Source organism: Coturnix japonica, chromosome 32 (assembly GCF_054131305.1).
Source record: "Coturnix japonica strain WE chromosome 32, WE-NBRP24, whole genome shotgun sequence".
Classification (NCBI taxonomy): domain Eukaryota; kingdom Metazoa; phylum Chordata; class Aves; order Galliformes; family Phasianidae; genus Coturnix; species Coturnix japonica.
This window is the reverse complement of record NC_140694.1, coordinates 2922125-2946175: the sequence shown is the minus strand read 5'-3', so window position 1 is coordinate 2946175 and position 24051 is coordinate 2922125. Positions and strand designations below refer to the sequence as shown.

Here is a 24051-nt window from a genome sequence, read left to right as displayed (position 1 = left end):
ATCTTTTAAAAAGCAAAAGGAGAGAAGAGAACACAAACCTCCAGCCCTCCAGCCCTTAGAAAATAGTCCCACAGACACCTCAAAATTCCAAGATAGGGTGAGGAGAACTAATTTGTTTTTTCTTGTTTAAATCTCACACTATGACATTTTTTGCAGCTGGCAGTGTGCTCAGCACTCTTCAGCAGAGCAGCCTTTCTGCATGCTGCAGTACTACCTCTGTGTCACAGGCAAGAGAAAGGCAGAAAGAAATGCATAAGCCTCTCCCCAGTTTCCTCCCATTCTCCTAAGACCTGTGGGTGAACCATTGAACCAGTTGTTTGGAAAATTTCTGCTCCAGCAGGCTTATTCAATCATCCCAAAAAGAGACAGAGGCGAATCTTCAGCTCTCTCATTTTGAATTCACTGGGGCATTCCCCTGTGGAATGTCTCAAAGTACCGAGGGACACAGCCTCTATTTTATCATTATACCCCAACAGTAGTGAGCCCTTCCCCCTTTTCCTATTGGCTGAAGTACTTCGGGTTCACGTTCTTCTCGGTTTGCCTGTCAGCCATCACCCCCAGTAGGTACCCCCCCTTGTTTCCTTTGGTTGTACAGACTTTGCAATCTGGGTTCAGAGTTTGTTGTTTTGCCCAGATTCTTCATTAACATCATATGAAACTAAAAAAGTTTCAACTCACATTTGATTTTTAGCTTTCTTAGTGGAGATATTTTTTGAAATAACACTGTGAAAACATAGGAAATAATTTTTAAAGTAGCACTTGGCTTTTTAACGTGAATAAATTTAAAACTCCAGATTTACTTTTAACTTCTTTGCTTTTTCATTATTAACTTTCCCATATGCTGTACTCATCATAGCCCGATGTAGAAATATGAGGAAGTAATTTAATATGAAGATGGAAAAGGCTTGGATAGATAGAGCAAGTTCAGTCAGTCTGTAGAAAAAATGATCTTGCAATCCTTTCTGACAATGAAGAATGAAAGAACATCCTGGCATTTATTCTTGTCTGGATATCTGGAAGCTACTGAGGGTCTAGCGAGATCGAAGAGAGACTTGTCAGGCACGATGCTCTCAGAAGAGAGTGGAAAGTTGTACAGCCTGCACTCCCAGGAGCAGCGTGACCCATCTTTATGCAGGATAAAGCATATCACTCTGTGCAACAGGAATCTGAACAAAGGGATCTGCAAAGTAAATGTGTTAGGTACAGCAAGCTCTGTATTTGGGCTTACTGTACTTTCATTGCATTGTGAGCACCCAGAGGTCATCTACACTTGCTCCAAATGAGCCCTGATTCCCACTGCACAGCACTAGCGGGAGGTGAAAAAGCCTCTGTGCAGGTGGAGAAGACCTTCTGTAACTCAGGAAAACAGGGCTTCATTGCACCCTGCTGCTAACACTCAGAAGCAGTGAGGCAGGTACAAGTCATATGTATTTGTAGACCAAAGGCTTTGAATTTTGTTATGAGAAAGGAAGGAAATACTCGATAAAATTCTACTTTTAAGACTACCTCTCATCCCAAAGTGGTTATCTAGCAAGCAAAAAGGTGTCTGTAGTGAAATGCCAGAGCAGGCTGAATTCCTCTGCAGCTGTCAGAAAATGTTTGTTTTCTGCATAAGAAAAAGCTTAAAAGCCTCCATATGGAAGCAGGAAGACTTTTTGGCATTTAAAGAATTAGCACAGAGAAGAAATCTATGCTTCAAGATATTTCTAGGGCTGACTGCAGCAGAACTGCAGGAGGGAAAAAAAAGAAGGGAAAGCAAAGAAGAAAACAAAAGCATTAACAATATGCACATTGACAAGCTACCTGGACAGTGGAACAAAAGTATATTTGGGAGTGCCACTGCTGTGGCTAAAATAATTAAATGAATAAACTGATGTCTTAAACAGTGCTACACTAAAATGGAGCAAACACAAATTAGTGGCCGTTCAAGAATTGTACACAGAAGATGTTAATTGGAAAGGGTATTCAAGTAACGTAGCACAGCTTGTACTAAGTTGTTTAGGAAAGATATTAGTTCTTTCCTTTAGGTTTATAAAAACATACACAAGGTCTGCAGCCTAGAAGCCATAGCCCACCTATGGCTCAGTCCTTGGGGAAAAAAAAATGTGATACAAGCCTTCCAAAACTGGAGGGATTCTGAAGATCACTGTTACCAAGAATAAGATGTTACTGAGCTAGATTTGCAGCCTCAAGTGAGTCACAGAAGAGAAGCATCAGTATGCTCCAGTTGGAGCAAAAGTGTTGGCTGCTTTCACAAGAGGCTGACTCCAATCTGAAATACAACACTGCCATTCTGCAAAACGTGTTTCTCCCTTCAGTCTTGATGTGATTGCAGCGTGGTGATATTCAGATACTATGAAGCTTAATTTAAGAGTCCATTTGCAGATGGAATGTTATTTGATAATCTGCATCTGTAAGCAAGAAGTTAGAGAAAATACAATGCAGAGCCAAGTTCAGGCACTGCAAACATGCTGTAGCAGTAATATAAAGGAAAACGGGGCAGAGGAAGAGAATATCTCCCCTCAGGGGAAAAGCAGTCTTACTGATGAACGAGATAAGACGATTAATAGCTAGAAGAGAGCAGATCAAAGACTGGAAACTAAAATCAGTGTTAATATAAGCTGTCCACGCAGGTGACAAAAGCTCAGATCATGGTACAAAGACCAGATCAGATAAGAAAGAAGGCAGAAAGCTAACTTGCTTTTGACCCCTCTTTAAGATGGAAGAAGAAAGAAGCCTAAATGTCAGGCTGCCACACAGAGGGCTGCAGGAAGGCTCACAAGCCATAAAATCCAATCTAAGCATGCATGCAGGTAGCATTAAGGATCTCGTCTCTGCCAGCTCATAGCCAACCCAAACAAGGGCCAGAGCTTCACTTAGGAAAAGGCTTTTCAGGATCTTTCCTGAGGACAGAAAGCATTTGAGCCTCAGGACACTGGTACGTGTGTGCTTCATCTTGTGCCCACGGGCACGCTTTAGGAAGCATGAAGACCTGCAGGGGAGGAGCAGAAAGTCTGACTCCAAAGCTGGAAAGAGATGCTACACAAAAGGTCTTGAAGCACAAATATCCTTTAAACAACAATGGTAACGTGCACTGGTCTGCTCATAGCAAATATAAACCAGAGACAGGAATTTCTTCAAGGCTACTAAGGCAGAAAGCTCTGTAAATATTATCAGATGCAACAATGCGGGTTACAGTGAAATTTTCACCTCACCGAAGACAAAATACAGAGGTATCTTCAAGGGAGAAAAAAATCAACTGTAAGACATGGAGCCCTCATACCCTTCACTGAATACCCCATTGGTATTGGAGTTTAATAGTGCTGCTGGAGCCAGATGCAGCTGCTCATTGCTCTTGAGTTTTTTACTCAAGGGGTACAAAAGCTAAGGAATTGCCTTGCCAGGTAAGCATCCCTGCTAAGTAACCCTGATTAATCTATCAAATGATGACAGTGCTCTGAAAGGATGAGCAGCGCTGCGATCTTCATGGTTCAAGGCTTCACAGTTGAATGAAATCATCTCTTGTCAGCTTTCCGCAGGCTCTGTCAACTCCACAGATACTGCATCACACAGGTTGAAATCCTGTCTCAGTTAACAAATGCCCTTGCTATCTGGGTCTAGAAGCGTGCCTGGGAAATTTTATGAATGAGGTATTACGTGCTACTACATGAGGTACTACATGCATGGGGGTACACAGAGAATGCAAGAGAAGGGCACCAGTATCTGGAGAAACAGAATATTGAAAGCAGCCTGCAAAAAAGAGAAATCAAAGGTCTACTGAAGGGGAAAACAGGACGACATGGCACATGGGGTGGGCTTGCAAAGAAACCACTAACTCCCATCACTGCTGGATTTCCTCTCCACAGGTGGCACAGCCCTAAGCAGAACATCTGTATAGGTTGGTGACTTGTGACTGGTCGTGGACACCCAGTGCTACCTGAGCAGATGTAGGAAAAGAAGAAAGCCAACAGGGAAAGATATGAACAGAGACTATCTGGCTGGACTGCATCAGATACAGAGCTCTAAATCTGCTGAGAGCCAGAAAGTCTGTTCTCCCTTTTAGCCTACACAGATGTTTTCGTTAAGGTATTAGGTACAGCTCATTATAACAGCATCAAGATGTTTGATCGAGCATTACTGTTTATGGCAGAGAAAGAGCACTAGCTAACAGGGAAATTGGAGGCTCTTTTTCAAATATGCTGTGACTAGCAAATTTTAGCAACCTATGCTGCGAAAACCCTATTTTTTATTGAGGGAACAACATGACCCCATTGTGACAGTATAGGTGTTTACCCGTTTTGCCTGGACTGCAGACACAAAAACAGCTTTCTGTACAACAGCACTTATTGTATTTCAGATTGTTCCAAGACGCCTTTTAGCAGACATACTGCTAATGCTGGAGATGCTAGATACACTGAGGTACAGCAAGGAATCAGTTAGCTGTAGCTCTTAGATATCCCATAGCCAATAGAGAAACACTGCCAACAGGACCCTGCTCTAGGCTCTCTGATGCACTGATGGTAACGGCAGTTTATCGAGATGATATGCCGAGTCTCCAGAGCAGTTCCCAGGTCCCCAGTTTTCCTCCTTTCTTGTGAGTCAGTTTACAAAAGCTTATTGCATTTACAGCTTTGATGAGCTCTGTGCATTCGTGAGAGCACAAATTAAATATTGCTTCAGCATATATGGGGATGTACAAAACCCCTTTGGTACACTGATGTTTTACCTCCACTCTTGCTGGAGGATTACATTTCCACCTCTCAGATACCTTCCTTCCCAGACCATACACATTGCACTAGGAACTCATTCCTGGATCTACAGCAACTTGTAATGTGTATGTAAGGAGAGACATCTGCTGTGGGGGCTCTCAGCCTAGCCCCTTCATGTGGTGAAGTGGTATCAGCCCTATACCAGCCCACACAGGAGCCCCCAGGTGCAGCCAAAATGATGCTCCCTGACGTCCCTTCCTATTCTGGTACTGAACCACCTTACAGCCTCTCTCCCCTGGGCCCCTTTCCTCAGCCCACACAGACACTGGCCAGCACAGAGAGCTCATGGACCTGTGGAAGCAATGTTTCTGCACCAGCTGATCCATGGGCAGCACTTGCTCATATGAAGAGCCTCCTCCTGCAGCCCTGTGCAGACAGCTGGGAGCTGTCACCCTTTGCCTTGCGAAGGCCTAAAACAGACGAAGTCTATTTGCTGCTGTAGCATCACTGAAGTAGCAGAATCCTCAGCAGGGTGATGGGAAAGCAAACAGTGAACTGATGGGTAGGACATCCACAGCCTCTCAGGGCTCTGTGTGAGATGCCTACTTTGTTGTCTCGAGGGAGGCGTGCTGCCTGAGGAGCCCATCTTATAAGAAAGCTGTATTTTTAAAAGCTATTTAAAAAAAAAAAGTCTTTCTAAAAAGAATGAGGGATCAGTGAAGTACAAAAAAAGGAGCTGTAATGAAAAGTGCATGAAAAAAAACGGGATAGTAAGGAACAGAGAAACTATGCAAGCTCATTGGAGGTTGCTTTTCTTACCACATGTGAGTCTCCCATGGTTTGTTAGTAGAACCTATACCTGCAAGCAGGCACGGAGAAAGCCCACTGTTGTTAACACTGGGTAACCTCTTCACCTGTACTTGAGTTAGATGAGACTTCACACCAAGAACAAAAGAGAAATACCTTTTTGGCACAGCACAGCCGTGCACTTGCATGTCTTGCCTGCAGCCAAAATGTCAAGCACGGCTGCAATAGGCAACCTCTAAGATCACCTTACCTTGAAATCTGGTTTCCTGAAAAATAGGGGGGCAAAATTTACCAGATGCTTTGTCAGATACTCGCTAAAATAACATCATCTCACAATTGTCAAATGCCCACGGATTGAAAGGGTGAGCAGCAAACTCAGCTGGCTCTATTAAGAACCTTATGGAATTTTTGCATGAGTTTGTTCTACTGAAAATAGGGCTTTAGTTATGCTTGGAAGGAGGTGAAGAGATTGTTGTTTCCGCGTTTCATGCGGAAGAGCCTGAAGCACACCCAGTGACACTGCATTTCACTTACCTTTAAGCTCTGAATCTACCTCTGGGGACCATAAAGTTCATGCTGAGAAACAAAAACAGCAGAAGAAAGGCACTTCTGAGACAACATCAGAATATTTGAGAAACTCGATGGGGAGGCAGAGAGCACAGGAGTTTGCCATGCAGTCCTCTTGTCAGGAGTCTTTCAGAGAGGGGTGGATCTAGCAAATTAATGTTACTGGGATGATAAAGTTTCTATCACACTGGGAATGAAAAGGAAATCGCCCAGTAACAAAAACAGAGATGGAAAAAGATGCTAAGAGAACTTCACTGCAGCACTTTGCTTTCCTGTAATGCTTTCCCCTTGTCTCTGTGCTGGTTTCTTTTGATCTGTGGGTCTTCCTTTGTGTCAGCTCACAGTGGGCTGCCAGGAGGCTCAGAGAGTGGAGCAAATCAATTGGTTTGTGTGCAGGCTGGGAGGAGGTGGCAAGGTGGTTTCCAGGGACTGGCACAGCGAGAGAAAGAGTTGCCTTGGCCTTTCTCCACTGGCATCCCAGTGCTGCCATAGCAGAAAAACTTTGAACCAGAAGGTGTGCCAGCAATGCCCATGCTGTAGATCTGGCCAGCTTGGAAAGCACCAAGTAGGCTGGCAAAGTGTTTGTGCCATCTCCTTGGCATCATTGCCAAAACAGTAACGCAGAACCTAAAACTGGTGATGCTTCAGAAAAGAGAGAACAGCAACAGCCCACCAAATCTGTCTTCAGAGCACGGGAAGCCATACCCAAAATTCTGCTCCAGCTGACATCGCAAAGGGAAGCTTCATGTCTCTCTTCAACTCCTAACGCCCCACACAGGGAGAAGGAAGGGAGGCTGCTGCCCATCCCTATGAGCCTTGGCCTTCTGCCTAGGTGTCACAGTGCTGCAGAGGGAAGAAGGACCTTTCCCAAAATGAACTTTCTTATTATCACTATGACTTTTTAGAAATAAGCCAGTGGTTTCTGCTGAGAAATATTGCACTTTTTGTTAGTCAATAAGAAAGGCAATTGAAATCCCATTGCAGCCTCCAGCATGTAACACTCTGAAGGTTAGCTTCAAATGTTTCCCAGTGCAGAATTAACCAGAACATACATCATCGCTTTTACAGGCAGCATCATTTCTGATATCTCCAAAGATAACAGTATGGATCAGGGGGATTATCGTGGCATTAGCTGCTCTGATTACCTTCCCTACAGTTTAATAACAAGAGCATTTAGACTGTAGGTGTATCAACAGAGTTTTAGATTTGCGAGCAAGGAAAGTTGGGGGTTATTAGCAGAACAAGAGGAAAGAAAAGGTCACGCACTGCAATGTGCCTCTCAGGATGCAGCTGACATATTCAGTGGGGCAGGGAAGTGATTTTTCACTACAGCGTCATGAGTATTTTGACGAGAAGCAGTAAGGACTTTGAAGATCCATCTTGTCACATCCGGGCTGCTTTGGCTGCAAACTTAACCCATTAGAAAATAAGGCAACCACATTTGGCAACATCACCGCCTTTTAAAAACCTTACCTACGCTCTGCACACAGTTCACTTTGCTCCTGTTTATCTGCCTCTGTCTACAGTGACAATCCTGGATTGCACTGGTTTTATTTTAATCAGGAAGCAGACATTACTTCCCTGGAAATAAAAAGCCAGAAGATGGGGTCTCTGAAAAATGGTGTCTACTAGCTCCACTATCACTCCTCCTGCCCGACACCTTCCCCAAGGAGCTTCACTGCTCTCCCCAGAGGAACCACAGAATCACAGAATGACCCGGGTTGGAAGGGACCTCGAGGATCATGTAGTTCCAACCCCCCTGCCTAACAGGGCCACCAAACATACACATTTACTAGATCAGGTTGCCCAGGGCCCCGTCCAACCTGGTCTTGAACACCTCCAAGGATGGGGCAAGGAACCAACTGGTTGGTATTTTACTGTGGAAAACAGGGGGGTTGCTGAAGAACCTTAGAGCTAAAATTACAAGCTACCAATGAGATTAAACATTTTTCCCAGGCGCACTTACCAGAGATAATATAGAATAAGTTTACATTTCTATTGTTCCTGCTCTCTCTGCTTGTTAAAGTGCAGAAGACAATCCGTGGTCGCTTATTTTGTATCTAAGCAACTGTCAGACTCTATATCTACTAATAAGAAAGGGTATAATTATACGCTGCTACTTTAATTAGCAGCAGATGCCTATGTTTATGAAGTAAAATGTAAGATTTTCTGAAGTGCAGTCTTGCTTATATGCAAATTGCAAGAGCACTTTCATGGGTTTTTAAAGCTTTTAGTGGGCCCGGGCAGCTCAAGTGGGGAAGGGCACGGGGTTCACACAACACACTGTTGGTGCTTCAGTGCTTTGCTGCCCCAAAGGCCTGTTTGGGAAAGCTGTGAGGTGAGGGCAGATCAGTGCCTGCAGTGCCCTTCCGACACCACCAGCACTGGAGCAAAGCAGGTGGCTGCCCTGAGCCAAAGGGCAAAAGCTGCCTGCTTTGGGCACCTGCTATAGTGCCCTGGAGACGCAGCTGCAAAGCAGCTGAGATGGGGAAGAATCCTTAACGTCAATTCTTGATCTCATTGAGGTGCTTCAGCAGCACATATTGATGCAATGCAGCATTTCTTTTCAGAAGAAATAACAGCAGGACTATTGCTGAGAGGCTCTGCATGTAAGAGCAGACGAGAGCACCAACAAAACAAAGTGAAACCCCGTCTCCATGCAAACATGTGCAGGCACAGTATATAAATGAGAATAACCTTGTCCAGGATAGAAAATACTTGTTAGATGAGACTCTAATTTCTGTTATTCTGTATTTTTAGTCTTGTTTCCATAGAAACAGCACTTGTGATGATACTGTCCTGCAAGGTAGCAAATGGATATACATAAGTGTATGTTCGTATATGCATTCCCTCCTACCTCCTGAAGCTTTGAATGTATTTGCCAGCAAAGTTGGAAGTTCCACGGATAGCCAGATGCAACCAGTTCTGGGAGAGCATCTGGGTAAGGAAGAAGTGATTGTGCAGTTCCCCAGCCAAAGAAATCTCATCAGAGGGCAGAGAGCCTGCCAAGAGGGGAACAAGAGGTGGGCCATGCCATTACTGCCGCATCTCCTTGAGCCTCTGTAGCAAAGCTCATCCTCGCATGGACACCAGCCTTACTGTCAGCCGTGAGCCACATGTCCATGGGAAATCTGCTCCCATGTCTGGAAATCAAGACTCCCGTTCAGACACTGGGAAAGTGCAAGAATCCCATGTGAAGGCTCGGCGCACCAACATAAAAACTGATGTCCGTCTTCCTTCTTTGCCCATCTTTTGGGGTCTCTTGCCTTGCTATGCGTGCAATTCACAGATAAAAGGTGGAGCAGCCAACCAAATTTGGCCCATTTCTTCAGCAAAATCCACTGTGCTACCTCTCATGGCCTTACATGCCAGATAAAGGACAGGTCAGATCACCTATCTAAATTAGAGAGAAATGCTGATTGTCTGCACTCATATTTCTCATTCTAGAAAGTTACTGAATCCTTTAGCATACCTTTATATTCCTAGATCTTACACCCCTCTGTAGTGGGTGTTATTCCAATCACAAGACTTAAGTTACACAAGACTGCACCCTAGCAGGCAGCAAGGGCTTGCAAGCACACAGCCCTTGCCTTTGTCTTCTCTTCCTGCACTTTCTAATCCCTAATCCACCCTCTGTGAGAGTTGGCAGCCACGGCTGTGCTTGCTGCAGTGCAGGCTGGCAGCAGAGACTCACGCCAGATGCTTTCCCACAGAGCCTGGGTTTGCTCTCGCTCTCACTCCTCAGTTGTCAGTTCTCACTGAAGGTCACCCCAACAGAAAATGTCTGTTTGTGCTTGGCCTTCACGCACGTGGTGTTGAGGCAGCGCTCCTTTAGCAGGTACTGCTACGCGCACATATGGAGCAGAGGAAGCTGGCGGAGTGATTAAGCTGCATTAAAATGATCTCGGTATCCCATAGTTTTCTGAATAAAATATAATAAGCAAATTCCATTCTGAAATCCATTTAGGGGAAGAAATATGTTTGCGTGGGTCAAGAAGAGCTTGTCAGTCTTGTGTGAAAAGATGAGTAACTTTTGAAATGTTTTCTTCAGGAATCTGAGGAACAAAAGAAGGAAAGTGATCATCTGATCATCAAGCGACGGCTGAGATCCAGAACAGCTAAAAAACCTTGAAGAAGCATGTTTGTTCCCCTTTCTCAGGACATACTTTTATCGTATTATTAAAACTGGTTGTTAATAAACAGTAACAGTTACTCCGTTGTGTTCTTAAATTTGTATATAGGTGTTTGTTGCAGAACGGCGGGAGAAAAGCAGACGACCACACCTGTCATTGACATATGATCAGCGAATCTCATTTAACCCTTGGCTGCGTGTACCTTTATAATATGGATAATTAGCTCATACATATTGCAAAAGTGCAGCTCATCATTGGTTCCCAATTACATACTATCCCCGAGTATCTTAACAGCTTGTTGTTATCAACTGAAAGCTACTCCCTTGCTGAGTTCCCAGAACCATGGCTAGTTTCTCACCATCCCAAGGCATCTTGTTATTCTTGCTGTCCTTGCAGGTGTTATAGCTGCTTGCCTAGCTGCACCGTGATTACAACCCTTCTCAGCTAACTAGCTGTAAAAAACACTCTCAACAGAAAGGGAAAAACAAGACTAAAAGAGAAAAGCAGCAGTGAAAGCGAAAAGAAAGATTAAAGAGAAAAGCAGCAGTGAATAGGAAAAGCAAGACTAAAAGGGAAAAGCAAGACTAAAAGAGAAAAGCGAGACAAAAAGGGAAAAGCGAGACAAAAAGGGAAAAGCGAGACTAAAAGGGAAAAGCGAGACTAAAAGGGAAAAGCGAGACTAAAAGGGAAAAGCGAGACTAAAAGGGAAAAGCGAGACTAAAAGGGAAAAGCGAGACTAAAAGGGAAAAGCGAGACTAAAAGGGAAAAGCGAGACTAAAAGGGAAAAGCGAGACTAAAAGGGAAAAGCGAGACTAAAAGGGAAAAGCGAGACTAAAAGGGAAAAGCGAGACTAAAAGGGAAAAGCGAGACTAAAAGGGAAAAGCGAGACTAAAAGGGAAAAGCGAGACTAAAAGGGAAAAGCAGCAGAGAAAGGGAAAAGCAGCAGAGAAAGGGAAAAGCAGCAGAGAAAGGGAAAAGCAGCAGAGAAAGGGAAAAGCAGCAGAGAAAGGGAAAAGCAGCAGTGAAAGGGAAAAGCAGCAGTGAAAGGGAAAAGCAGCAGTGAAAGGGAAAAGCAGCAGTGAAAGGGAAAAGCAGCAGTGAAAGGGAAAAGCAGCAGTGAAAGGGAAAAGCAGCAGTGAAAGGGAAAAGCAGCAGTGAAAGGGAAAAGCAGCAGTGAAAGGGAAAAGCAGCAGTGAAAGGGAAAAGCAGCAGTGAAAGGGAAAAGCAGCAGTGAAAGGGAAAAGCAGCAGTGAAAGGGAAAAGCAGCAGTGAAAGGGAAAAGCAGCAGTCAAAGGGAAAAGCAGCAGTCAAAGGGAAAAGCAGCAGTCAAAGGGAAAAGCAGCAGTCAAAGGGAAAAGCAGCAGTCAAAGGGAAAAGCAGCAGTCAAAGGGAAAAGCAGCAGTCAAAGGGAAAAGCAAGACTAAAAGGGAAAAGTGTCAGTGAAAGGGAAAAGAAGCAGAGAAAGGGAAAAGAAGCAGAGAAAGGGAAAAGCAAGACTGAAAGAAAAAAGCATGACTGAAAGGGAAAAGCAAGACTAAAAGGGAAAAGCAAGACTAAAAGGGAAAAGCAAGACTAAAAGGGAAAAGCAAGACTAAAAGAAAAAAGCATGACTGAAAGGGAAAAGCAAGACTAAAAGGGAAAAGCAGCAGTGAAAGGGAAAAGCAGCAGTGAAAGGGAAAAGCAGCAGTGAAAGGGAAAAGCAGCAGTGAAAGGGAAAAGCAGCAGTGAAAGGGAAAAGCAGCAGTGAAAGGGAAAAGCAGCAGTGAAAGGGAAAAGCAGCAGTGAAAGGGAAAAGCAGCAGTGAAAGGGAAAAGCAGCAGTGAAAGGGAAAAGCAGCAGTGAAAGGGAAAAGCAGCAGTGAAAGGGAAAAGCAGCAGTGAAAGGGAAAAGCAGCAGTGAAAGGGAAAAGCAGCAGTGAAAGGGAAAAGCAGCAGTGAAAGGGAAAAGCAGCAGTGAAAGGGAAAAGCAGCAGTGAAAGGGAAAAGCACCAGGGAAAGGGAAAAGCACCAGGGAAAGGGAAAAGCACCAGGGAAAGGGAAAAGCACCAGGGAAAGGGAAAAGCACCAGGGAAAGGGAAAAGCACCAGGGAAAGGGAAAAACAAGACTAAAAGGGAAAAGAAAAACTAAAAGGGAAAATCAAGACTGAAAGGGAAAAGCAGCAGTGAAAGGGAAAAGCAAGACTAAAAGGGAAAGCAAGACTAAACGAGAAGAGCAAGACTAAAAGGGAAAATCAGCAGTCAAAGGGAAAAGCAGCAGGGAAAGTGAAAAGACAGACTAAAAGGGAAAACCAAGACTAAAAGGGAAAAGCAGCAGTGAAAGGGTGAAGCAAGAATAAAAGGAAAAAGCAAGACTGAAAGGGAAAAGCAAGACTGAAAGGGAAAAGCAAGACTGAAAGGGGAAAGCAAGACTGAAAGGGAAAAGCAAGACTGAAAGGGAAAAGCAAGACTGAAAGGGAAAAGCAAGACTGAAAGGGAAAAGAAAAACTAAAAGGGAAAATCAAGACTGAAAGGGAAAAGCAGCAGTGAAAGGGAAAAGCAAGACTAAAAGGGAAAGCAAGACTAAACGAGAAGAGCAAGACTAAAAGGGAAAATCAGCAGTCAAAGGGAAAAGCAGCAGGGAAAGTGAAAAGACAGACTAAAAGGGAAAACCAAGACTAAAAGGGAAAAGCAGCAGTGAAAGGGTGAAGCAAGAATAAAAGGAAAAAGCAAGACTGAAAGGGAAAAGCAAGACTGAAAGGGAAAAGCAAGACTGAAAGGGAAAAGCAAGACTGAAAGGGAAAAGCAAGACTGAAAGGGAAAAGCAAGACTGAAAGGGAAAAGCAAGACCAGAAGGGAAAAGCAAGTCTAAAAGGGAAAAGCAGTTGTGAAAGGGAAAATCCACAATGAAAGGGAAAAGCAAGACTAAAATGGAAAATCAGGACTGAAAGGGAAAAGCAAGACTAAAATGGAAAAGCAAGACTAAAAGGGAAAAGCAGCAGGGAAAGGGAAAAGCAGCAGTGAAAGGGAATAGCAAAACTGAAAGGGAAAAGCAAGACTAAAAGGGAAGAGCAGCAGTGGAAGGGAAAAGCAGCAGTGAAAGGGAAAAGCAAAACTAAAAGGGAAAAGCAAGACTAAAAGTGAAAAGCAAGATTAAAAGGGAAAAGCAAGATTAAAAGGGAAAAGCAAGACTTAAAGGGAAAAGCAAGATTAAAATGTAAAAGCAGCAGTCAAAGGGAAAAGCAGCAGTGAAAGGGAAAAGCAGCAGGGAAAGGGAAAAGCAAGACTAAAAGGGAAAAGCAGATTAAAAGGGAAAAGCAGCAGTGAAAGGGAAAAGTAAGACTAAAAGGGAAAAGCAAGACCAAATGGGAAAAGGAAGACCAAATGGGAAAAGGAAGACCAAATGGGAAAAGGAAGACCAAATGGGAAAAGGAAGACCAAATGGGAAAAGGAAGACCAAATGGGAAAAGGAAGACCAAATGGGAAAAGGAAGACCAAATGGGAAAAGGAAGACCAAATGGGAAAAGGAAGACCAAATGGGAAAAGGAAGACCAAAAGGGAAAACCAGCAGTGAGAGGGAAAAGCAGCACTAAAAGGGAAAAGCAAGACTAAAAGGGAAAAGCAAGACTAAAAGCGAAAAGTAAGACTAAAAGGGAAAAGCAGCAGTGAATGGGAAAAGCAAGACTGAATGGGAAGAACAAGAGTGAAAGGGAAAAGCAAGTCTAAAAGGAAAAAGCAGCAGTGAAAGGGAAAAGCAGCAGTGAAAGGGAAAATTAGCAGTGAAAGGGAAAAGCAGCAGCGAAAGGGAAAAGCAGCAGCGAAAGGGAAAAGCAAGACTAAAATGGAAAAGCAGCAGTGAAAGGGAAAAGCAGCAGCGAAAGGGAAAAGCAGCAGCGAAAGGGAAAAGCAGCAGCGAAAGGGAAAAGCAGCAGCGAAAGGGAAAAGCAGCAGCGAAAGGGAAAAGCAGCAGCGAAAGGGAAAAGCAGCAGCGAAAGGGAAAAGCAGCAGCGAAAGGGAAAAGTAGCACAGAAAAGCAGCAGTGAAAGGGAAAAGGAACAAGAAAATGCAGCCCTGAAAGGGAGAAGGAGCCCTGAATGGGAGAAGCAGAACTGATAAAGAAAAGCAGCCCTGAAAGGGAAAAGCAGCCGCGAAAGGGAAAAGGAGACCTGAAAGGGAAAGGAACAGCATAAAGCAACACTGATAGGGAAAAGAAGTACAAAAAGGGCAAAGCACTGAAAGAGAAAAGGAGCCCTGAAAGGGAAAGCATCAAAGCAAGGGAAAAGAAGCGCGGAAAGGTAATAGGAACAAGCACAGGGAGCAGGCAGGTAGGCACAGCAAAGCAGCAAGCAAAGACCAATCTCTCAGAGGGGGCCTGCTAACAGGAAGCCCAGCTATTGCCCTCCCAAAGAAACTCCACCATTTTGACAGCCAAAACAGAAACTACGGTTTCGGTTCTCATGACTCTTCCCTGCGCTCCCAAATAAATGGTTTCGTGACATCCTCTACCACACTGCAACTGCTCAGAATAATCAAAATTATATCATTCATGACATAAGAAACTCACTTTTGCCTGGTGGCAACGACAGTCCATTCCCATCCTGTCCCTCCATGTAATGAACATTGCATTTGGCCTTCTAACAGCCTCCTGGATGAATCCACCAAGAGCAAGGAAGCACCCTGCCCTTACTCTGAAGAGAGAAAGAAAGCAAGGTTCATGGAAACAGGCACACAAGGCTCGCAACAAGACACGGTGCTCCAGATCATGACAGAGATAGGACTACCACAGTGCCCGAACATGATTTACCACTAAAGGAAACATCTGGGGGCACTTCACAACTTCAGCACAAGCTGTAATGGCTCAGCATATTTAGCTTTCTTATCGTTCAGCTGGAGAACGAGATACTCCGAAGTATCAGTCAGCAAGCACTCGGATGATCCTGCCCTCTGGTTTTTATGATGACAGACATCATTACTGCCACCTCTGACACCTTACCAGGAGATGCTTCCATTTATTAGCCTGGTCTTGATTCCTTCCATCAGCAGCTGCTCCTAAACTGACCTCCATTCATACAGTGATACCACTGACTTCTAGCACGAGCTGACCTGCAAGACAGAGAAGAGAAAGCAGGATGGCAACAAACACTGACATAGCACAATCTAATATTCTTGAACAGCCGCGAATGAGACAAAACAGGAGATAAGTGCATCTGCAGCAACACCCCAGTTCATAAAGAAATGCAACTCCAGCCTGGCCTCAGCAGCCCTTATATATTTCTTACACATTTGATTAAGCCAACTGCAATTTGAACCAGAAGAATTCACAGTCTCTTGCAAATGTCACCGTAAAGCAGAATAGGACACAGCAAAAGAAAAAAAAAAAAAAAAAAGAAAAAAAAAAAAAAAAAGAAATATAAAGAAAAAAGCAAGCCAAAAACCAGGGAATCAAAGTTTAAAAAACCACAGAAAACAAATAGAAAAAAAACACATACTATCTGTAACAGCAGAAAGACTAGCACAGTGTGAATATACTACAAAGGTAAGGAAAGAATGGCTCACCCACCACTGAGGATGGAAGTGCACAGAACAAACTCCACAGAGGAGAAACCATCAAAAACAATTCCACCCAGGGGCAGTCAGCCTTCAAAAATGAGCTGTAAGAGAGGTGCAGCCAGGCTCCATCCCTTCCAGTCACTCAGCTGCATTGCCCTCACCTGCACTAACCAGGGCTGACCAGGTCCCTTCCCTAGGTGATAATCAGTGGCTCAGACTGTGATTCAACAGTTCTCATACAGCGTATCTAAAGAAAAATAACAAAGCATAGATGAAAAACACAACAACAAATAAACCATGAAGGATTTTAGGAAATAACACAGAATTTAAAAAAAATAATAATAATAATAAAAGCAAAGAAAAAATAATAAACCAAACAAAAGAAAAAAACTAAGACAAGGAAAAACAGAAAAAAACTTATAAAAAAAACAAAAAACAAAATACAAAAAACAAAAAACAAAAAAAAAAAACACGACATAGAAAACACCAAATAGGAAAGAAAACCATAGAGCTACAAAGGAAAAAAAATAACACAGCAAAGCAAAGCACAGATGATAAAAAACAACAAGGAAAACACACCTCCCTGACATGACATCTTGCCTCCTGAGCAGGTCACAGTGTCCCTCACTCAGATGTAGAGCAGGGAGGAAGCTGAGACCCCATGTGTTCCTTGCTGCACACTCCCATCTAAAAGGTCCATATGCTCCTTGGGAAGCACAATGCCACCTGGGGAAAAGAGAAAGCAGGAACAGGACATGCAGGCGGCTATCACCCAGCAGAAGGCCAGATCCTTCCATCTGTTATCTGCTCCTCTTTTTAGTCCTAATAGGGCCCCGAGGATACAGAAATAGCAGTGCTTAGCAGAAGGACTCGGAGAAGGACCGGTAGAAACTGTCAGGAGGACAACTGGCATCGTGTGGACACAAACAGGCTGTTGGTGCAAGGAAGGAAACGGCACCTGAGCATTTCACCAAACAGGTTCCCTCCTCTCTGTCTTCCTGCAAAGATACAAGGATAAAAACCTCATTTCCTCTGAGCAACAATTGGAAACAAGACCAGAAAATTATTCATTCAAAGGCACTTCTAGGAGATGTATAACAGAGTCCTTCCCAGTTACACGAGCTTACGCTGTGGCCTTTGGAGAAACAAGCTGCCTTTGTGGTCCTGAGGGTTCCTTTTTGTCATCTGTTGAGCACAGCAAGAGAGCTTTTCTTGTACAAATCTATGCCCTGTGTACCTTTCTCCATCCCAAAACCTAGAGTTGCGGTGCAGACACTGGATGCTGACCAGAGCAGTAAAAGAACAGAAGAGGGGAAAAGCAGATACAGGTAAGACACCTAAAGGAAAGGAAAAGAGTAGAAGAGAAGGAAGGATACGGTTAAGAACAAAGGACAGAAGATGGAAAGTGCTATAGAGGATTGGACTGGACATGAGCAGATCAGAGCTACACCAAGGTGTGGCTTCTCCCTGTGTCCCTGTCCACCACTGGCAACATCCCCCAATGACAGGGATGATGCTGCTCCAGCAGCTGATGGGGTTGTGGTCTGGGGTTACGTTCTATGCAGAGCCTCCACAACCTGCTACAGACCTCCAGTTCCCTGACACTTCTTTTTTTTCCAGGTGTCTGCACACAAGGAACAGGTGTTCCCCATGCCCTGCATACTGGTAATTAGTGTGGGCAATTACTGTGTGGGAATTGGGGGAGGGAAATTCAGGGGTGGGATAGTGAGGAGGAATTGGAGGGGGCTGGGAAATTGTTTGGGTGGGATTGTAGAGATCAGATATGACTGCTAGGATGGGGAATATTTGGTTGGAAATACTGTCATTTCTATTACTCATTGCTTTGTGTGATAAGTTATTAAATGCTTTATGTTCCCTCTGCTACATCTCTGCTTGCAGTCATTTGTGCAGTGACAAAGGTCCTCAGCTCTACATGCCCACCTCCAAGGTAGGATGGAGCACCACAGATGGCAGTGTTCCACAGCTGCCACCAGCAGCCCCAGCTCGTCCCTCCACACCTGAGGTGTGAGTGGCTGTGAGAGGAATGAATGTCTCTGTGGAAGTGCAGCTCATTCCTCCCCTCTGATGGGGGCAGAAGGCATCTGCATTTCCCTCATGGCTCTTATTTCCTGTGTTACTGTGGGAAATGAGCTGAGCCACTGTGCCTCCCTACTATGGCAAGCTCTGCAGCTCTGCCACTGTCTTTATACTCACCTGTTCCTGTGTGTAATGCTCCACACTTGGACCCTGCAGAGCCCAAAGGCCTCCTTGGTTGCTGTTACTCACCTGGACATTGAGGGTGCTGTGTCTCCAGTCTGTACCTGCTTCCAGGTGGCACTTGCAAGACACTGCGAGTCCACCTGGTTGGAACTGCAGTCAACAAACACAAATGTGAAAGAAATAAGAAAGGATTCTTTCATTTCACAGGCTTTCATCTCCATTGAAAGATGTTCTGCTGTGCAACACAGCTGGGAGCATTTCATATGTGCAAAAAAGGGGGATAAGCCCTGGCTGTGCCGGGCCCCCTTCCGGCCCAGGCCCCAAAGCAGCCCCGACTGTGCTGGGTTCCCCTCTCACCTGGGCCCTGCAGTGGCCTCAGCTGTGCCTGGTCCCCCTCTGCTCTGGGCCCTGAGCTGGCCCCAGCTGTGCCTGGTCCTCCTCCATCCTGGGCCCCAAGGCCCTGCCTCTGCCTGCTCCCCCTCTGCTCTGGGCCCTGAGCTGGCCCTAACTGTGCCAGGCCCCCCTCTGGCACAGGCCCTGCCTCAAGCCACGCCCCCTGTGGGCAGCAGTGCTAGTGCCTGTTGGTTTTGCTCTCTTCCCTCTTCTTTCCCTGTTCTCTTCACAAATGCTTTCAGATCCCCCAGGATGACGTGCACTGACACTGCTGCCTTCTTCCTGCACAAACTTTCTGGGCAGCTCAGCTTTTTCTACAGAGCAGCGTGCCTTTGGAAGTGCTTGGAGGATGTAAACTAACAGCAAGAGAACACTGAGCTCTTCTGGGTCTTTCTCGACATGGCAAAGAGACAGGAGAGAGTGCTCAGCCTTGAGTGGTTGCTTGTATGCAGAAATCACAGTTGTCAACATCTGTGCTGTTTTGCTGTAGGCAGTAGTGTGTGACAAGAAGCCTACAATTATCAATTTAGTGAACGTAATTAATTGTAACAGTTCCCCTTTCTTCTTCCCTTGACACTTGGGTTATGGAGTTCTCCTATGCTATGTGCCGGTGTAATACCTCTGAGCCACAGCACTGTTGCGTTTAGCAAAGCTCATGGCAACAGGCTTTGGCCAACCTCAGAGCTACGTAGATGATGAGAAGATATCCGATGATAGGAGAGAAAATGAACAAGCTCCAAGGTAAGTGTTGTTTTTTCCTTCTAGTCAGCACGCCATCGCTAAATCTTCCATGCTGTGACTTTTATCGTGACAGTGATGATCCCTTAACCTCACACCTTTAGCACAGCACTTTCTGTGGAGATTCCCACCAGTGACAAAGTATTAGTGCCGCTTTTCTGCCTGTTTCTTTTTTGTCTGTATTTTCCAGAATGTGGGTATTTCTTTCATTGCCCACAAACACTGCCCAGTGCAGGAGGAGGCAGGGACAAGAGTCAGGAGCAAGGGCAGAATAGTTTCTCTGTTAGTGAATGGAATGCCATTGTTTTCTGCATATGGACTTGCCATAGTGCTTCTTACAAGGCCTAACAGTGGGATGAAATGTGCCCTGAAGCAGGTGTCATTGCAGGAAGGCAAAAGAGAATTGCAAATAATGCTAAGGGGGGCCAGTAAGATGATCAGAGGGCTGGAGCACCTTTCCTGTGAGGACAGGTTGAGGGAACTGGGCTTGTTGTGCTTGGAAAAGAGAAGGCTCCAGGGAAACCTCACTTTGGCCTTCTAGTATTTGAAAGGAGTGTATAAACAGGCAGGGGAATGGCTGTTTACAAGGGTGGATAGTGATAGGACAAGGGGAATGGTTTTAAAGTGATACGGGGACGTTTAGGTTGGATATTAGGTTGATGTTTTTCACACAGAGGGTGGTGACACACTGGAACAGGTTGCCCAGGGAGGTTGTGGATGCTCCATCCCTGGACAGATTTCAGGCCAGGCTGGATGTGGCTCTGGGCAGCCTGGTCTGCTGGTTGGAGACCCTGCATGTGATAAAATGTTTGCTCATTAAGACCGGGATGTGGTAGCATTGTGGTGGAGTGCTTGTTCATTAGGACCGGGATGTGATGGTGGAATATGGAGGCCACAAGGGTTGCAGAGCACTCTAATTTTATGGGTAGATTGTGTACTCTGCATAGTTACAGGCAAAGCGCTCCCCGATGGATACAAAGTTTCACAGAAGGACCAACCAAGGAATGACACACCAAGTGGCACGATCACGACCGACCAATTAAAGGACAATACACTCGGGATGGACCTTACAAAAGAAGTTGCAAGGGACGGGAAGGTGCGGCAGTTGGAGGAACGAGGATTCCCCTGTCGCCCAGCGCTGAATTGCCTTTTTGTTTTACCCGCTACAATTAATAAAAGTTTCTAATTGGAACATTATCGGCTCATTGCTTGTAAATTGATGACAATTTGGTGCCGTGACTCGGATGGGAATACTGGCGTGGGTACGAGCCTGAGGGGGCGCCCCGCCTAAATAGGTGGCCTCGGCTCCTATCCTCCCGCCCTACTCCTGCCGACGATCCGAAATTTAAAACACAAAGGCAAGGAAAAACCGGTTAACCCTTTAAATTTCGTGCACGAAAGTCCGGACGAAGACGCAGGACAGGTGAGTATAGTCCGGTCTGGGTTGGGAATCCGGCGTGTGGCGAGTGTTGTGTGCTTGTGAAGGGGGGCCGGCAGCCGGCACTAACCCGAGCGAGTGTGGACCCCACAGTAGTGCGGTTCCCATTGCCCGCGAGGGCGTGGGCCACGACCTGGGGGAAGCGAGTGAATGCAACACTGAGTGAGGGCACGCCGAAGGGTGGGTACAGGGTATAAGCGGGACCCTTTCACCACCACAACCCCTAGGGCTATGGGCTCTATGGAGGGTTATTCTTTGGTGTTCCCCTAGAGCTACGGGCACTAGGGATGATTATTATTATTTAGGTGTTCCCCTAGAGCTACGAGCACTAGGGATGATTATTATTATTTAGGTGTTCCCCTAGAGCTACGAGCACTAGGGATGATTATTATTCAGGTGTTCCCCTAGAGCTACGGACACTAGGGATGATTATTATTATTTAGGTGTTCCCCTAGAGCTACGAGCACTAGGGATGATTATTATTCAGGTGTTCCCCTAGAGCTACGAGCACTAGGGATGATTATTATTATTTAGGTGTTCCCCTAGAGCTACGAGCACTAGGGATGATTATTATTTAGGTGTTCCCCTAGAGCTACGAGCACTAGGGATGATTATTATTCAGGTGTTCCCCTAGAGCTACGGACACTAGGGATGATTATTATTTAGGTGTTCCCCTAGAGCTACGGGCACTAGGGGGAGCTACAGACGTTGAATAAAACAAGAGAGCAAGAAGTAAAGAACGAGATGGGGCAGTGTAAAACTAAACCACCCACCCCTTCTAAACGACCATCCATTCCTAAGGACTCACCTTTAGGGTTCATGCTAATTGCCTGGACGCACTATCCAGGAACAAGAAATAAAGATAAAGCAAAGATGATTTATTATTGTATAGAAATTTGGAGCGGACAACAAATTGGCCCGGCAGTATGGTGGCCTAAGTATGGTTCTAATGAAGATTGGGTACAACAGCAATTAAATTTTTGGGTAAACTCCAAAACCCCTTTCAATCAAGAAGAAAGTGACTATGCAGCAGTATGGGTCACTCGCCCAGAGGGTTTAGGAGTCCCCATTTTTAATTTGACACGAAAAGAAAAAGATGTCGAAAAACGTAAACCTCGAAGGGAAGAGGAGGCCTTAGTGGGACCCCCACCATATGCTGTACCACCAGCAATTCCCCTACCTTCTCCTCCTCAGTTGGATCATGGGCAGATGGATTCGAGAGAGGGAGAAGTACAAAAGATAGAAGGGGGAGGGCCTGTGACACGGGCAAAGGCACGACAAAATAACCTCTACCCTTTAAGAGAAATGCCCATGGGAGGTCCACAACCTCAGATGGGGTTTATATCAGTGCCCTTAAATTCAGGGGATGTTAGAGATTTTAAGAAGGAAATGGGTAATATACTAGAAGATCCCCTGGGGGTGGCAGACAGAGTAGATCAGTTCTTAGGGCCAAATGTTTATACCTGGGAGGAACTACAATCTATTCTAAGTATACTGTTCACAGCAGAAGAGAGAGGTATGATTAGGCGTGCAGGGATGCGCATTTGGGATGCTCAACATGCCCACGGGCCTGCTGCGGATATTAAATGGCCCTTACAGAATCCGCAATGGGACCATCAAAATCAACATCATAGGACTCACATGCAGGACCTGCGAACTATCATTATCCAGGGCATTAGGGAGGCAGTCCCAAGAGGTCAGAATATAAATAAAGCTTTTAATGAAAGACAAAAGAAGGAGGAAACACCCACTGAATGGCTAGAAAGGTTACGCAAGAATTTACAACTATATTCAGGATTGGATCCCGATACACCAATAGGCCAGGCTCTGCTCAAAACACAGTTCGTAGCTAAGGCTTGGGAAGATATCCGCAAGAAACTAGAAAAGATAGAAAATTGGCAGGATCGGGGGCTTGATGAACTTTTGAGGGAAGCTCAGAAGGTATATGTAAGAAGGGAGGAAGAAAGACATAATAGGCAGGTTAGGATGATGGTAGCAGCGGTCAGAGAAAGTAGGGAATTGGAAAGGAAAATGGGGGGATGGACGCAAAATCGAATTCCAGGACAGCAAAAATTTAGGAAGCCTGAAAACAGGGAGGAGGAGAGAATATGCTATTATTGCAGGAAAAAGGGACACATGAAGAGGGACTGCAGGGTTAGAATGAGAGACGAAAAGTCCTTCCAAGAAGACTAGGGGTGTCAGGGGCTCTATATATTGGGGACCCAGAAACAACAGGAGCCCTTGATAAAATTGAAAATTGGTCCCCAAGCTGAGGAGGTAGAGTTTCTAGTAGATTCAGGAGCAGAAAGGTCTACTATACAACAGATCCCCCTCGGATGCAAACCTTCCCGGGAAACTACCAAAGTAATAGGAGCAAAGGGAGAACCTTTTACAGTAGGAATAGTTAAAAATGTAATGATAGAAGCAGAGTCCAAAGTGGGGTTGGGTGATTTCTTGATACTGCCTGAAGCGGAGTTCAATTTGTTAGGACGGGATCTGATTATTGCATTAGGCATAGGACTAGAAGTAGAGAATAAAGAATTGAGAATCAAACTCTGCCCTCTTAGGGTAGAGGATGAACAAGAGATCAATTCTGATGTCTGGTATACCCCCGAGAGTGTGGGACAACTAAAAATACCCCCTTTCACGGTAAAAATCAAGAACCCTGAAATCCCAGTAAAAATAAAACAATATCCTATTTCCCTGGAAGGAAGGAGGGGTCTCAAACCAGAAATAGATAGATTAGTGAGCAAAGGATTACTGGAACCCTGTATGTCCCCATTTAATACCCCTATATTACCGGTAAAGAAACCTGATGGAACATATCGGTTGGTTCATGATCTGAGGAAAATTAACAAGCGCACTGTATCTAGGTTCCCAGTTGTAGCTAATCCCTATACATTGCTAAGTAAATTAGGGCCCGACAACTTGTGGTATAGTGTCATAGACTTAAAAGATGCTTTTTGGGCTTGCCCTTTAGATGAGACATGCCGCGATTTTTTTGCATTTGAGTGGGAAGACCCAGATACTAACAGAAAACAGCAATTAAGGTGGACTGTACTCCCCCAAGGCTTCACAGAATCCCCTAATTTGTTTGGGCAAGCCCTAGAACAGATCCTGCAAGAGTATCAGCTAGATCCTGATACCAAATTAATACAGTATGTAGATGATCTATTAATTGCTGGAGAGGATGAGGGAAAGGTTCGGAAAGAAAGTATTAAATTGCTGAACTTTTTGGGACTGAAAGGACTTAAAGTATCAAAAAGGAAATTGCAATTTGTGGAAGAGGAGGTTAGATATCTAGGGCATTACCTGAGTAAAGGAGAAAAGAAGATAGATCCTGAAAGGATACAAGGAATATTGTCCCTGAAGTCGCCAAACAATAAGAGACAAATAAGACAATTGCTGGGATTAGTGGGATATTGTAGACAATGGATTGAAAATTATAGCAGTAAAGTAAAGTTTCTATATCAAAAGCTCAGTACCGATGGATTAATAAAGTGGGATAGACAAGATGAAGA

General features: G+C 44.9%; 1 protein-coding gene and 1 long non-coding RNA gene across 5 annotated transcripts in view; one reads left to right on the top strand and one right to left on the bottom strand.

The window, feature by feature from the left end:
- Window positions 1–18229, bottom strand: part of LOC146755472 (uncharacterized) — a 35658-nt gene extending 17429 nt beyond the window's left edge. Inside the window, exons 1-6 of one of the 4 annotated variants that reach the window (XR_014938079.1) lie at window positions 18028–18229; window positions 16321–16739; window positions 15903–15988; window positions 15185–15294; window positions 14756–14879; window positions 8816–10138 (exon numbers count right to left, since the gene is read on the bottom strand). This is a non-coding gene — a long non-coding RNA (uncharacterized LOC146755472). Of the gene's footprint in view, window positions 1–8815; window positions 10139–14755; window positions 14880–15184; window positions 15295–15902; window positions 15989–16320 lie in introns of those variants that run through there. The other 3 variants (XR_014938080.1, XR_014938077.1, XR_014938078.1) reach the window with 3 other exon arrangements.
- A 1961-nt stretch (window positions 18230–20190) lies between these two features.
- LOC107319954 (uncharacterized) lies at window positions 20191–22727 on the top strand. The gene is made up of 2 exons (XM_085525610.1): window positions 20191–20788; window positions 20883–22727. The coding sequence occupies exon 2, from the start codon at window positions 21275–21277 to the stop codon at window positions 22721–22723; it is 1449 nt and encodes a 482-aa protein (XP_085381736.1). The 5' UTR covers window positions 20191–20788; window positions 20883–21274; the 3' UTR covers window positions 22724–22727.
- Window positions 22728–24051: the final 1324 nt, after the last annotated feature.